General features: G+C 34.6%; 1 protein-coding gene across 1 annotated transcript in view; it reads left to right on the top strand.

Moving 5' to 3' along the window:
- LOC113043581 (oxysterol-binding protein-related protein 5-like) overlaps positions 1–13554 on the top strand; it is a 54640-nt gene extending 41086 nt beyond the window's left edge. The window contains exons 10-22 of the mRNA XM_026203058.1: positions 1920–2104; positions 2219–2300; positions 2634–2732; positions 2978–3074; positions 3163–3261; positions 3857–3954; positions 4036–4125; positions 4519–4655; positions 9102–9281; positions 9547–9670; positions 9758–9872; positions 10798–10900; positions 11035–13554. Of these exons, the coding sequence (XP_026058843.1) occupies positions 1920–2104; positions 2219–2300; positions 2634–2732; positions 2978–3074; positions 3163–3261; positions 3857–3954; positions 4036–4125; positions 4519–4655; positions 9102–9281; positions 9547–9670; positions 9758–9872; positions 10798–10900; positions 11035–11170 (1545 nt within the window). The 3' untranslated portion in view covers positions 11171–13554. The remainder of the gene's footprint in view (positions 1–1919; positions 2105–2218; positions 2301–2633; positions 2733–2977; positions 3075–3162; positions 3262–3856; positions 3955–4035; positions 4126–4518; positions 4656–9101; positions 9282–9546; positions 9671–9757; positions 9873–10797; positions 10901–11034) is intronic.
- Positions 13555–13884: the final 330 nt, after the last annotated feature.

Genomic DNA, 13884 nt, shown 5'->3' on the forward strand with positions numbered 1-13884 from the left:
GCTGCCTGCCCATTGCATGTAGCACTCCAACCCGTTCTGGAGGCATCTGTCGTAACAACAACATGCCAAGACACTTGTTCTAAGGGCACCCTAGCCCATAGAAAGCCAATAGTCAGCGACAAAATGTGATGGTCACACAAAGTGCAATGCGATGCCATGCCAATCTTGGGACAATCTTGGGAAGTGGTCTCGTATGAAGTAATCCGAGCAGTGTGACTGCAAATGCCATATGTCCCAGGAGTCTCTGTAAGTGTTTCAGAGTTACCGCATTCCTGCCCCTGAAGGAACTTGGGCAGTAAAGCACTGACTGGGCATGCTCATTGGTGAGAAACACTGTTATACTAAGAGTCTAACTCCATACCGAGAAACAAGATATTCTGCAAAGGGAAGAGTTTGCTCTTTTCCCAGTTGACCCAAAGCCCCAACTGGCTGAGGTGCCGGAGCACCAGGTCCCTGTGATCAAACAACTGCTCTTGGGCCATGATGAGCCAGTCGTCGAGGTAGTTGAGGATCCTGATGCCCAATTCCCATAATGGGATCTCTAATGGGAGCTTGCGAAGGGCCAGATTCAAGACTTGCAGATCCAGGATTACCAGAAGGTCACCACCTTTCTTTTGCATGATGAAGTAAGGGCAGTAAAACCCTGACTTTTATCTCGGCTACACAGCAATCTCGAAGCGCAGGACTGGGGCATCTTGAGCTGCCACCAAAGTCTTGAGAATGCCGCTGAACCTGGGGGTCAACTGGTGAACTGAATCGCATAGCCGAGTCAAGATGTCTGAATGAGCTTCTAAGCTTTGTGCAATTGAAACCAAAGGGACAATTGACTGCAAAAGTTGGTTCAGCAGTGGGAAGTCTGGATAAACGTGAAATATCCTCAAACATTTTATTATTCTCTAAATAAAAAAAAGGATACTAAAATTAAACTTTTAATATAGTCTCCAAATAAAACAGTTATTGAGGTGTAATATTTTTGGAAAATGGGTGCAAATTATTGTCTGATATAGAAAGTTTTTTGAGATTTTATTTTTAAAAAACAACAACCAGAGATTCACAAAATTCTGATAAATTTCTGATATTTTAGGCTACGAAACAATTTATAAAACATCCATTCATATGTATAATTATTTTTTTCCGCTAAATGAATCCGATCTGTATGAATTGCTTAAATTATTATTATTATTTTTTTCAGGGTATAATATATATATATTCTCACACATATATACATATATTTATTCTATGTATGTACGTACATGCATATTGTGATTTTCTATTTATCTATACATATTAATAAACAACTTTAGATAATTAGGGTTATAAGATTATTATAATTATTTTAATTACTGGTATATATGACATAAAAATATTTTTCTGTCTTTTTTTTGCCTTTAAATCCTGATTTGTCACTTTTGACCTAGATGGAAAACATTAAAATTAAGGATCAAATCCAATCAAATGTGTGTTTTATAAATGAGTTTCCTGGTATAGAAATAGGGGTATTATTCTACATAGGGTGGTCCGCTTCATGGTGGCAGCCATTTTAAGATCACTTGGCCAGCCAAATACTACTTACTATATTTTACTAAGCCCCAGATATAGAACCCTTCTAGTTGCAGAATAAGTTAATCATGCCTGTGAATATCGCACTTCCATGACTGCATTGATAACAAAAACTGATTCTACATCAACACCAATAGGGGTCAGTATAAAGTCAAAGAGTTGCACAGTATTGGCCAATAAAATGGATGAACAATTGATTGCTGCACCTTTAAATCAGTCAGCAACACCAGCAACTTTTATTAAGAACATGAATGATAATAGGTACATTTGCCTTTATGCATTTAGCAGTTGCTTTTTATTTAAAATGACTTGTATTGCATTCAAGGTGTTTTAAGGTATATTTTCTGTTGTGATCACAGGCTGGCGAGGCATCACAGGTGGAGACAGTCTCTGAGGAGAACAAGGGTTTGATCTGGACTCTCCTGAAGCAGCTGAGGCCAGGAATGGACTTGTCTAAAGTGGTTTTGCCGACGTTTATCCTGGAGCCACGTTCATTTCTGGACAAGCTGTCGGATTACTACTATCATGCTGACCTGCTGTCCCAGTGAGCACCTCATGAGCATCACTACTGCAACCAGACACTCTTTACTGAGACTAGCAGGTTTAGCTTTGATTGGGTTTGTTGGAGAAGAGATAAAAGTATGTATTTGTGTTTCAGGGCTGTGATGGAGGAGAGCCCGTACAGCAGGATGAAGCAGGTCTTGCGCTGGTATCTTTCAGGCTTCTACAAGAAACCAAAGGTGATGTGGGTGAAGTGCTCTTTTTAGATTGAGAATCATGAGCCAATTCATATAGAAGCCAAGTTTCCATACATGCTTTTTATTCATATTTTGGCATATCACGTAAAAAAAAAATGGACAAAAACACTCAAATTTACAAAAGTTTTTAAATGTTTTTTAATGTATTCTCTTAATTTTACCAAGGTCATCATTGCTGCATAGATCATTAATGTCAACAACAACAACAATAAAAATTAACTGAACAGTAGTGTATACTTCTGAATTATGTATTTATCACTAGGGTGTGTGTATGGTTTATATTTACACTAATTGTGTTTCTCCAATGTCTTTCAGGGGCTAAAGAAACCATACAACCCTATTCTAGGAGAGATGTTTCGATGCTGCTGGCTGCATCCAGAAACAGACAGCTGTACATTCTACATCGCAGAACAGGTGAGACTCTACGATTACAATTAAAGTAGCTGACATTGCGTTTAATAAAAAAGAAACAAAGCCAGTGGCATTTTAAAACTATATGTCCTTTTTTGGACAGTTTGTGGTTGTCTAAAGGTCTGCAGTGTGAAGTGGTTAGTCTGTCTTCCTCTGCATACAATGTAAACATGACAGCAGTCTCTGTCCGTGATAACGATGGAAACCGATAAGCTCGTGTGATAAGTGGTGGACTTTCGTACTTTCAGGTTTCTCATCACCCTCCAGTTTCAGCTTTCTACATCAGCAATAGGAAGGACGGATTCTGCATTACTGGAAGCATTCTGGCCAAATCCAAGTTTTATGGTAAATAACGCTCATGCTGCAGTTCAGATACACCGTAAATGTGCTTTTGTTGTGATGTTGGTTGTAAGTTCAGTGTGATTTCTTAAAGGGAACTCGTTGTCTGCTATACTCGATGGGAAGGCCAGACTCTTGTTTCTCACCCGAGATGAAGAGTATATCATCACAATGCCGTACGCTCACTGTAAAGGTGATGGACCTTACATTTTTATAATTAAATAATTTTTAATTATGCCTTATATATAGTATATAGTAAGAAAAACTACACCCACAAATAATAATCAATCAATGTATTTATTCTTTAATATCAGAAAACAAATCCTACATTATTTTGTTAATATTTACTCACTCTCTTTTAATTCTAAAAACATATGCTATTATTTTTATTATTTGCAATGAAATTAGGTAAACAATAAGAAAGCGGTCAAAATCATTTTGTTTTTCTAAAAAAAAATATATATATATATTATTTTAAAACTTCTGAAAGAAAACAAACTATTATAAAATAAAACAAAAATGATAATTTATTCAAAAATGTAATATATATAAAAAAATGAATTGCTGTATTTATTTAGGTTGTTTTTTAGTAATAATATTACTAAACAGTATTATACAATAAAACAACAATTATAATTTATTGGAAAATTTAATATATTTTTTTATTGCTGTATTTGTATAGGTTGGTTTATTATTAATATTACTAAATTCTTTAATATATGTTTTTAACTGTTTTAAACACATACACACATAAAAAATAGCTGACAATGTTAATGTCTTTCTTACAGGGATTCTGTATGGTACAATGACATTAGAACTTGGCGGGAAAATCACCATTGAGTGTGAAAAAACACAATGTTACACTGAACTTGAATACAAATTGAAGGTGAGTCCCAAACCTAATTATGCAACTTATTTATTTAAAAAAATTATAATCTTACAGCTGTTGTCTTTTTCTCTGTTCCAGCCTTTTCTTGGTGGCTCTTGCAACGTTAACCAGATTTCTGGAAAGATCCGTATGGGGGAAGACGTCCTGGCTACAGTAGATGGGCACTGGGTAAGAATCATTTCAGACACTTGCATAGAAGAACAGACATTTCTTATAAATACCAAAATAAAGTCAAAGTTAATCATAATTATAAAAGCAACTACATAATCATAATTGAATCTAAAATAAAATATATTGTAAAATAAACAATACTGAATGTTTATTCTGTTTGCAAAATGTCAGTGTTTCAAGTATTTTGTATTTGTGGATTGTTTCATCAGTAGCTTACAGGAATATGTGGCAAACGTAATCCTTCAAGTGTCTCTTCAAAGATAAGACACAATAAGACAGAACTTTCTTGATTCCTATGGGGGAAATGTAGGCCAGACTTAAGCGCACAAGTACCGAGATTGCTTATCTGAGCGGCTGACAGCACATGATCTCACAGACGTCTTTCTGCAGGACAGTAAAGTGCACCTGACCGAGAAGAGGACGGGCCAGCAGGAGGTGCTGTGGAACCCCAGTCCTGACATACGCAGACAGCGGCTGAAGAGACAGGTGGTGCAGGTGGACCAGCAGGAGGCGTTCGAGTCTGAGAGGTGCACAAACACATTCAGAAGCGGGAGGGTTAAAGACCACAGGGAAAGAGAGAGCTGCAAAATATAGTGGAGCACAAAAAGTTCATCAGAGCTGTCCTAAGACAAGAACACATTTTGGTTTCAGTATTTAGAACAACTTTGATAAAAGGTTTTGATCCACTTCACATGTTGACTACTTTGTATTATCCATATGCAAGTTGAATTGTGATTTAGCATACATTTTATTTATGTTTTGTTTATTTTAATTATTGTTCAATAGTTATTATACCCCCTGTATGTGTGTATATATATTGAAAATTGATCTGTTTTAAAATCGTGGTGAGTCTCCAAAAATAAATAAATGTATGGGAAACACATCCCACAGCACAACCACCTGAGCCCAACTTCAGTCTACTCATCACCTGAACTTTAACTGCGTTTGTAGAAGGCACCGCAGCCAGACCGATATACACAACACAGACCGGAAGTTAACTTAGGGCCAGGCGCGTGTGCCCGATGAAACGTCTATATATATATATATATATATATATATATATATATATATGTATATATCAGTGATGCGCGGGTCAATGTATTAATAACCCGCACCCGACCGACATTTTCAACTAACCCGCCCGCAACTCGGACCGCAAAAAAGGAAAAGAAAATATTGTACCCGACCTGCTTCCTGACCCGCATTTTTTAAATGTAGTAAATGCTCATCATATCGTCATTGGGCCATAGACGTAGGAACTAGGCAAAAAAAAAAAAAAAAAAGGGAAAATCCTTAATATATTCTATTTTTGTCAAGAATTATTATTGTCAATAAGCTCATCATTTGTTCTAAAATAGTCTAGTCTGGCTATGTCTATTTTTATGTTTCTGTTCAGCAGACATGAGGTTTGAGTTTGCCATTTCTCCATATATTACGCTCCGTTCGCTCATTCCGTGGGGTCTCGCTCAACCCAGAATGGCCTGCTGGTTCCAAAATATGCAAGGAGACATTTAATTGTTTAGTAATAAACTGGTGTTTTCTGTGTCGCTGCAAAGATTAAGTTGACGATGCAGACTAATGCCAGAGAGAAATGCACATTATGGATTACATAATCAGAGAGTAGCCTATTTATTTTGGTTTTAATATTTTTGTTTAAAAGTAGACATTTCAAGGTTTCTGTTATAGATAGCCTTATATTTCTCAAATCTGTGAGGCACACGCTGAGTTTCGGCGCCCTCCAGATCACATGCAAGTGATCCTGCCGGCGCCTCATTACATTGTCTGTTATATATTTGCTTCTTATTCATAAAATATGGGCAATTTATTAATTGATTGAACAAAACATTGAACATTGATCAAAATTAAGATACAATTTTTAGAAAACGAAAATCTTTATCTTAACAATCTGATTTTCTACAAAAAAAATAAATAATTATCATTATTATTATAATTAACGTTGAAAAGAGCTGAGAATATTTTTTCAGGTTTATTAGGGGGGATAAATTGAAAGAACAGCATTATTACATTTGTTACAGTCACATTTATTTGTTACATTTATATTATTTACATTAAGTATTGTATATTGTTACTGAAACTTCATAATGTTTCACTTGATTATACATTTAGTCAGGAATTATATTTTGGAAAAAGTCTAACTAGTAAAATGTTTACAGGTTATGTGAAAACTAGTAGCTACTACAAGTATATACATAAATAAAAAGAGACTTACTCATGTTTATGATCTCTGCTGAATAAAGCACTTCATCCTTTTTTTCTGAGGAAATCCATTTCTCAAATCCTCAACCACATCACATCTTTTTGGTGTTCATTATGTCTTATTCCTCTCATCGCGAAGCAAACAGTAAAATAAAAAAACTTGAACAGTCTCGCTGCTTTTTCTTTTGTTATTGGCGTATTCAAACCGCGCGCTTCAGTTTGAATCTGAATAGCGCGTTCAGCGGGGGCGTGGTCACAGTAAATATAATGAAGGGAGATGTGAAAAACTAGACATCGCGTTGTTTTCATATGGATTACTTTATCACAGAATATCTGTTTTGGCAGCACTTGTTTAGTTTAAAAGCAGACATGTCAAGCTTTCTATAGATATCTCTCTCATGTATCTTCGTTGAGTATTCACGGAGTTACAGTTCATTTTAATGACGTGTTTGTACATTACGATCAGCGCAGACAGCACACCTTGTTTGTTATCTTTATTTTATAAGTGCACAAAGTTCTGTTGTTATTATGTCTGTATTCAAAAAAAGTAGACCCTTTACAGATTCGATTGATTTATTAGGCTACTCTTATCTGTACGATCAAAACTGAAAGTGTAATTTAAGTTCTTTTCGTGGTTATCAGGAGAAAATGACTCATAACGCGTATATGCGTTAATCAACTCCAGAGGGTTAAAAAGAGTTTTCTATAAAACAAAACTTAATGAAGTCGTTAAAATCATGTTTTTCCAAAAACAGGTCTTCACCTTTTCTTGTGACGCTTTCATCTCTACGTGCAGACTGAGCGCCAGTTATTCAGCCAGTAAAGGCCTATGTATTTCAAAACAATGTATAGTACTATATTAATTACAAAGGTTTAATTGGCATCTATATTTCAAACGACCCGACCGACCGCGACCCGAATATCATTAAAAATATTTCTGGATGACTCGTAACTCATTTTGGATCAACCCGCGCATCACTGATATATATACAGATTTATTATTTTATGTAGTGTTTGCATTTTTTTTTATATACCTTTCATTCTTAACATTTACAAATCTTTACTTTTTAAGACCGTATTTTTCAGACTATAAGTCGCACCTGAGTATAAGTCGCATCAGTCCAAAACTACGTCATGATGAGGAAAAAAACATATATAAGTCGCACTGGACTATAAGTCGCATTTATTTAGAACCAAGAGAAAACATTACCGTCTACAGCCGCGAGAGGGCACTCTATGTGTTCAGTGTAGACTACAGGAGAACTGAGCAGCATAGAGCGCCCTCTGGCAGCTGTAGACAGTAATGTTTTTTCTTGGTTCATGTCTCTTAGTTCATTTCTCTTGGTTCATGTCAAATTAATTTTGATAAGTCGCACCTGACTATAAATTGCAGGACCAGCCAAACTATGGAAAAAAAGTGCGATTTATAGTCCTGAAAATACGGTAAGTAGGAATGTAACGATTTACCACGAGCCAGTTGAAAATCGATTCAAATATGTGATGATTCAAATCACTTGAAATGCTAAACAAATTGCGACTCAACTAGGGGTAGGAGTTTATATGAATGCATGTCTGAGGAGAACTTACTGTCTTTAGAAAAGTTTAGATGGTATTTTTTAATTTCATCTCATCTCTGTATAATGCATATTAAAGTTCATAAGTGCAGTGTTGCTTTGTTTACAGCAGTAACCAAGGAAATGCTTTAAATGCCACCTGCTGGTAGAGAGTGGATCTGCGTCTCGTTCAGCTCGTCTGCTCTTTCTGTTTCATGCTGATATATGTATAGTTTCACAAAACTGAAGTCGAACCATTCTGTTTTTGCTTCAAATTTCAAAATGATACAGTTAATTTAGATTAAAACCTGCTCATGTTGCATGTATGGAGCTTCTTTGTTTGGATCATGATTAAAATGCAGTGGTTGCCTCTCATTTTAAATGGAAAGAGCACAGACAAAGCCTTATTTTGCTTATATGAAGAGATTTCTTTCATTTGTGTCACTTGTTTATTTGATTTGGGGCTTGTTTTAAACTTTCTAATTAGTTTTATTATTTACATTTGCATTATATTTAAATTTGGTTATTCAGCAGATGCTTTTATCCAAAGCAACTTAATTATGAGGACAATAGAAGCAATCAAAACCAACAAAAGATCAATAATATGCAAACGCTGTATTAGTAAATTATTATAGTGTTATATTTCAATTTCACAAAGAAACATGCGTTTTTGTCCAAGCAATAATAAAAGGACACATTTCATTTATAATTTGTCTTAAATCTCATTTTATTTTTTTTAATCAATTCTGAATTGAATTGTGAGTTGAGTGAATTGTTACATCCCTATTTCTAAGCTATTTTTGTTCAAAATAAAAGCCAGAAATTGATTTCCCTTCTGGGGCTCTTCAAAAAAAAAAAAAAAAAAAAAAAAAAAAAAAAAAAACTCAAGCTCTGGTAAAACATGTTCAATAATAAATGAAAGCATAAATTCTGCATGCTTTAGAGTTTATACATGACTGTGAGTGGAGAAGGATTTTTATTGGTGTAGTTACAGGATTTACCAACAGGTTTGAGCTTCTAACGCTAACCAGTCAAATCTTGTTGAAGACTACAAATCACTCTTCGATCTCTGGAATCTTGACCTCTAAATCAACTTTGCAAAGCATCATATATATATGACCTTAATGTTCTGGTTGATATTATAGCAGCTGTAAGATGTGCTGTGACCTAGCAGTGATGGTGGTTTGGTGTGTTTTCCTGCAGGCTGTGGCAGCATGTGACCAGAGCGATTAACGATAAAGACCAGATGAGAGCCACGCAGGAGAAGTTTGTGCTGGAAGAGGCTCAGCGGCAGGAGGCCCGAGAGCGAGCCGAGCGGCCCTGGAACCCACGACTCTTCACCTTCAACACCGACACCAATGAGTGGCACTACAAATACACCGAGTACGTCCACAAAACCTACTTATCAAATCTGTATATGCTTTCATTACAAGTCATTATGTAATATTATAGAAAATGTTGTATATTTTATTTATTTTTACAAATTCATTGTAATAAATCAACATTAATAAGTGAATTACGGTATTTTCATTTATTATTTTTTAATATTTTGATCTTAAAATCATTGCTTTTTTCCGAGCATGTTTAATTGCAAAATTAGGCCGTGTTCCAGGAACTAATAATCTCCTCGTCCCGACTCTGTTCTCAGCACTAAGCCGTGGGATCCGCAGCGCTGTCTGCTGCAGTTTGAGAAAGGCGGCGTCATCCAGACAAAAGAGAAAACCCGGCGCAGAAGCTTCTCCTACAGCCAGAACTGGGCTGCACAGCAGAAGGTGAGTCCCAGAGGTTCCTAGTGTTGATGTATGTGACCTGATGGCCCTTCAGGGTGGGTTTGGTTGACACGCGTGTGTGTTTGTCAGGTGCGGGTGAACGGCAAACACAGGAAGTCGAGCAGCCAGCCGTCCAGCTGCAGTCAGAACACCGAGAGCAGCAGCAGCACACCAGAACCAAACCACGAGTCATCCGACAACGAAGGCCAGTCAGCAAGCCATACACAAACACTGCTCCATTCTAAGAGCTTAATAAATAGCTCTTCCGGCAATTAAAATAGTTCATCAGTCAGACAGTAGACTGTTACAAAAGCTTTAGATGTGGCTAATCCAATCAGATTTTCAAACTTTGTTCTTTGTGTCTCAGATCCTCTTGACTGTAACAGATTAAAGTAAATGTACTTTACGCTGTATATTACAGTAAACTAGCTGCACCTATACAAACAATTTGGACTTTTAAGTACCCATAGAATAGTTCTTAAAAGTCGGGTGATTGTTTTAACAACATATGCATATGTGGCTGATTAGACAGAGTAAAAAATATATATAATAAATGAAAATAAAATAATTATTCTAAAAATAAAACAATTCTAAAATGAAACAATTTGTTAAAATATATATATATATATATATATATATATATATATATATATATATATATATATATATATATATATATATATATATATATATATAATAAATTCTAAAGCAATCAGTTTATTCTATTAAAAAATTTTTCGCGTTTTTTGAAATAAAATAAAATTAAACTAAACTTTCTTGAAAAGATGTATTAGAAAAGATATAAAAATATTATGATAATGAAATGCAAAGATAAAAAACATTTAAAGACATTTTATAATAAAATAATCAATTATGAAATAAATGTATTTTCAAATAAGAAAATAAAGTATGAATTCTAATGACCAAAATAAATATTTATTTTAAAACAAAACATTTTTTTTTTCTAAAATAATTATATTTACTCTAAACCACACATAGAATGTTATAAAATAAAAGTATGTATTCAAAAACAAAATATATATACAATCAGAAATAAATATTGATCCAGATTCCAAAACAGTTTAAATCTTTAGATTTTTATATACAGTATCTCAATTTGACTTCCTCAGGTTTTATGAAGCAGTGTGCAAGATGCACTAAAGAAGTGAAAGACATCGTCCTCATAGAGGCCTCGGTAGCAGCTATACAGAAAACACAGCAGGACATCCAGAGGCAAGTACAGCCTGAGACATACTGTACTTTTCATTACAGACATACTGTACTTGTCATTACAGATGGCATAATAACTTCATGTTTCTCTGCTGTTCAGTATTTTATTTTAATCACACTGATCCCTTTATCTTCAGAAACCTGAGTGCACTGGGACGGCAGATTGCGCGGCATAAGACCGCAGAGGAGAGCAAGTCCTTGAGCGGCCGCCACTGTCTCATCCTCTGCATGCTGTTGCTCTTCCAGCTACTCATCAACTACGTCTTCACTTGAGATGCTGTCCCCTAGAGACCATCGCCTAGCAATAAACACAGCCAAACTATCACCGTCACACAGCCCCTTGAATGCACCGTAATGTTGCTACCATCCGTAGCCACACCATCAAGCACTAAGCACTTCAATTAGAGAGAAAGAGACTCTTGTTTTAATGAATATGACCGATAATCATTTTAGAGTGGATGTAAAACACTGTACTGCCACTCTCAGTAACTGACGTGTTCCCTCTTTCCTACATAATTCCCTTTCTCTGCAATATAGGTCATGTATTTGTGGCATATTTGAACGCAGTTGAATGGGTTTGTGTGTCTTTGTGTGCATTTCCCACAAACTCCTCTTCCATTTATACACCGGCCTTAAAACTGATGCCAAAAAGGGGGAAAAAAGAAGCGAAAAGGCAGTGAAGTCCACCAGTGCAGTTGTATTATGCTTACAAGTGAACGTCTGACCACACATATTTGCTCATTTTATTATTTAACCAAAACAGTGTTTCTGTATAGAACAATACAAAGAAGAGTAAATGTTTACAAACTTGATTGTACACAAAGGAAACAATGCTCGGACACCAAATGCGTTGTGTAAATGTAGATGAAGTTAACAGAATTGGCGAAAGCACTACGATAACAGAATGAACAATCAGCCATAAGACTATGGCAACCCAATTTAACATTTAATCCTTAAAACATACTAGTATCCAGTTTCATACTACTAGTATTTTTTTTTTTTTTTTTGCTACTAGTATGTATTCCATTAAATTCTAGTTCTTATTTGTCAGCTAATAGTAATTATTCATTACATTTTCTTAGTTGATATTAATAAGCTACTAGCTCTTATTCATTAACTTGGCCTCCTAGTGATTGCTCTTTAGCTACTAGTTCTTATTCATTAGCCTACTAGTAACTATTCATTAGCTAATAGTGATTTTTCATTAGATACTAGTGTTTGTTCATTAGCTACTAGTGCCTATCCATTAGATACAAGTTCTTATTCATTAGATACTAGTACTTACTTCAGTAGTAACTAGTATCTATTGTTACTAGTAACACATTTAACATTTTTGCTGTTGACTTCTATTGGAATTTTTCACTTGCATATTAACTATTTAGTTCTAACTAGTATGTATTACAACGAGTAGTGTATTTTTAAATATTTCTAGTAAGTATTCATTAGATACTAGTACATATTTATTAAATACTAGTATTTTTCATTAGAAACATGAACATAAATAGATACCGGTATCTAATAAAAAGTATCCATGTTTGTAGTAATTTATAAAAAAAACTTACTAGTAACATTTGGTATAAGTAGTAGAATATAATAAATGTGTACTAGTATGTGTTTTATAAATACTAGTATCTAACATATAAGTACTGGCATCTGTTTAATAGGCTCAAGTGTCTAATGAATAAGTAATAGTATACTGGAATAATAGGTACTACTGTCTAAAAAAAATAGTTAACTACTAGTACTAGTACTAGAAAAGTACTAGAAACAATTTTTACCTTGCAAGTCACAACTTCTTTTCACTCTAGTCATGGCCACTGTAGAGTTAAATAAAAAAAAATGAGAACGAGAATTTAGAATGAGTACTAGCATCTAATAAATGTGTACTATTATCTTTTGAATAATAACTAGTAGTTAATCAGTAAATTATAGTATGTATTAAGTTGTATCTAATGAAAAGTGCTAGTATCTATGTAATAGGTGCTAGTAGTATGCTAATAAATACTAGTAATGCTGTAAGGATTAAATGTTAAAACGGCTTGCCATAATAATAATATTGATATTCATGAGTGTTTGTTGAGGATTGGGTAGGTCAGTCACAATAGTGACACTTGAGGCCTTCTGGGAAGTTCAAGTTCATTGAAGTTGCTTGGATCAAGTGCGTTATGTTCAATAACGAATGTGTGACTGATTAATCGAAAGTGTATATACATGTATTTGTTTGGAACAATTGAATTTGGGTGTATTTATTTGATCATTTCACATGATTTGTTTTATATGTAATCGTACTGTTTTTAAGAACACATTCATTCAGGTTTTCTGGGAGCAAGTACAGTTGAGCATCAGATTGCTTTCTCTTTCTGACATTTTTTGTTGTGTAGTTTCGAGTGACTCCTTGAGGGGAAATATTATGGTCAAAGTACAAAACTTCCAATGCAGGATTCAAATAGGAAAGCTGTGCTTGAATGATGCTTTTGCTCCGGAGCCATAGTTCAACCCATTGGAATTTAAAATTATTTTTCATTTCCTTTTTTCTTTTTTACAGAGCACAGTATGTTATCTTGTCTGTCAACTGAATTGAATGAGATGTCAACGGCTCACTGTTTATTAATGATTGTTGCAACTACAGCACCACAGTAAAGTTTTACATTTCAACATTTTGCTTTGTCATTTTTGAAACATTCACATATAAAATAAACCCATTTAGATCACCTATACAAAGATTGTTCACCATTTTACCAGTATTTGCCATACATGTCCAAATAAGTAGTGATATATTGTGTTATGGTCATAATTTGAAAGTCATTTGGCAGTTATCCTAACTTTATTTACAATTTGAAATAAAGATTTTGTTTCAAGAATTCATAAGTAAGAAAGGAAACCAACAAAAAAAATCAGTTAAAAAAAAACACCTTAGCAACTGCGTTGTAATACCATGGAAACACCCTAGATATGCTAGCGGTAGCAACTATTTAGCAACATGCTAG

This window comes from Carassius auratus, chromosome 25, assembly GCF_003368295.1.
Source record: "Carassius auratus strain Wakin chromosome 25, ASM336829v1, whole genome shotgun sequence".
NCBI lineage: Eukaryota > Metazoa > Chordata > Actinopteri > Cypriniformes > Cyprinidae > Carassius > Carassius auratus.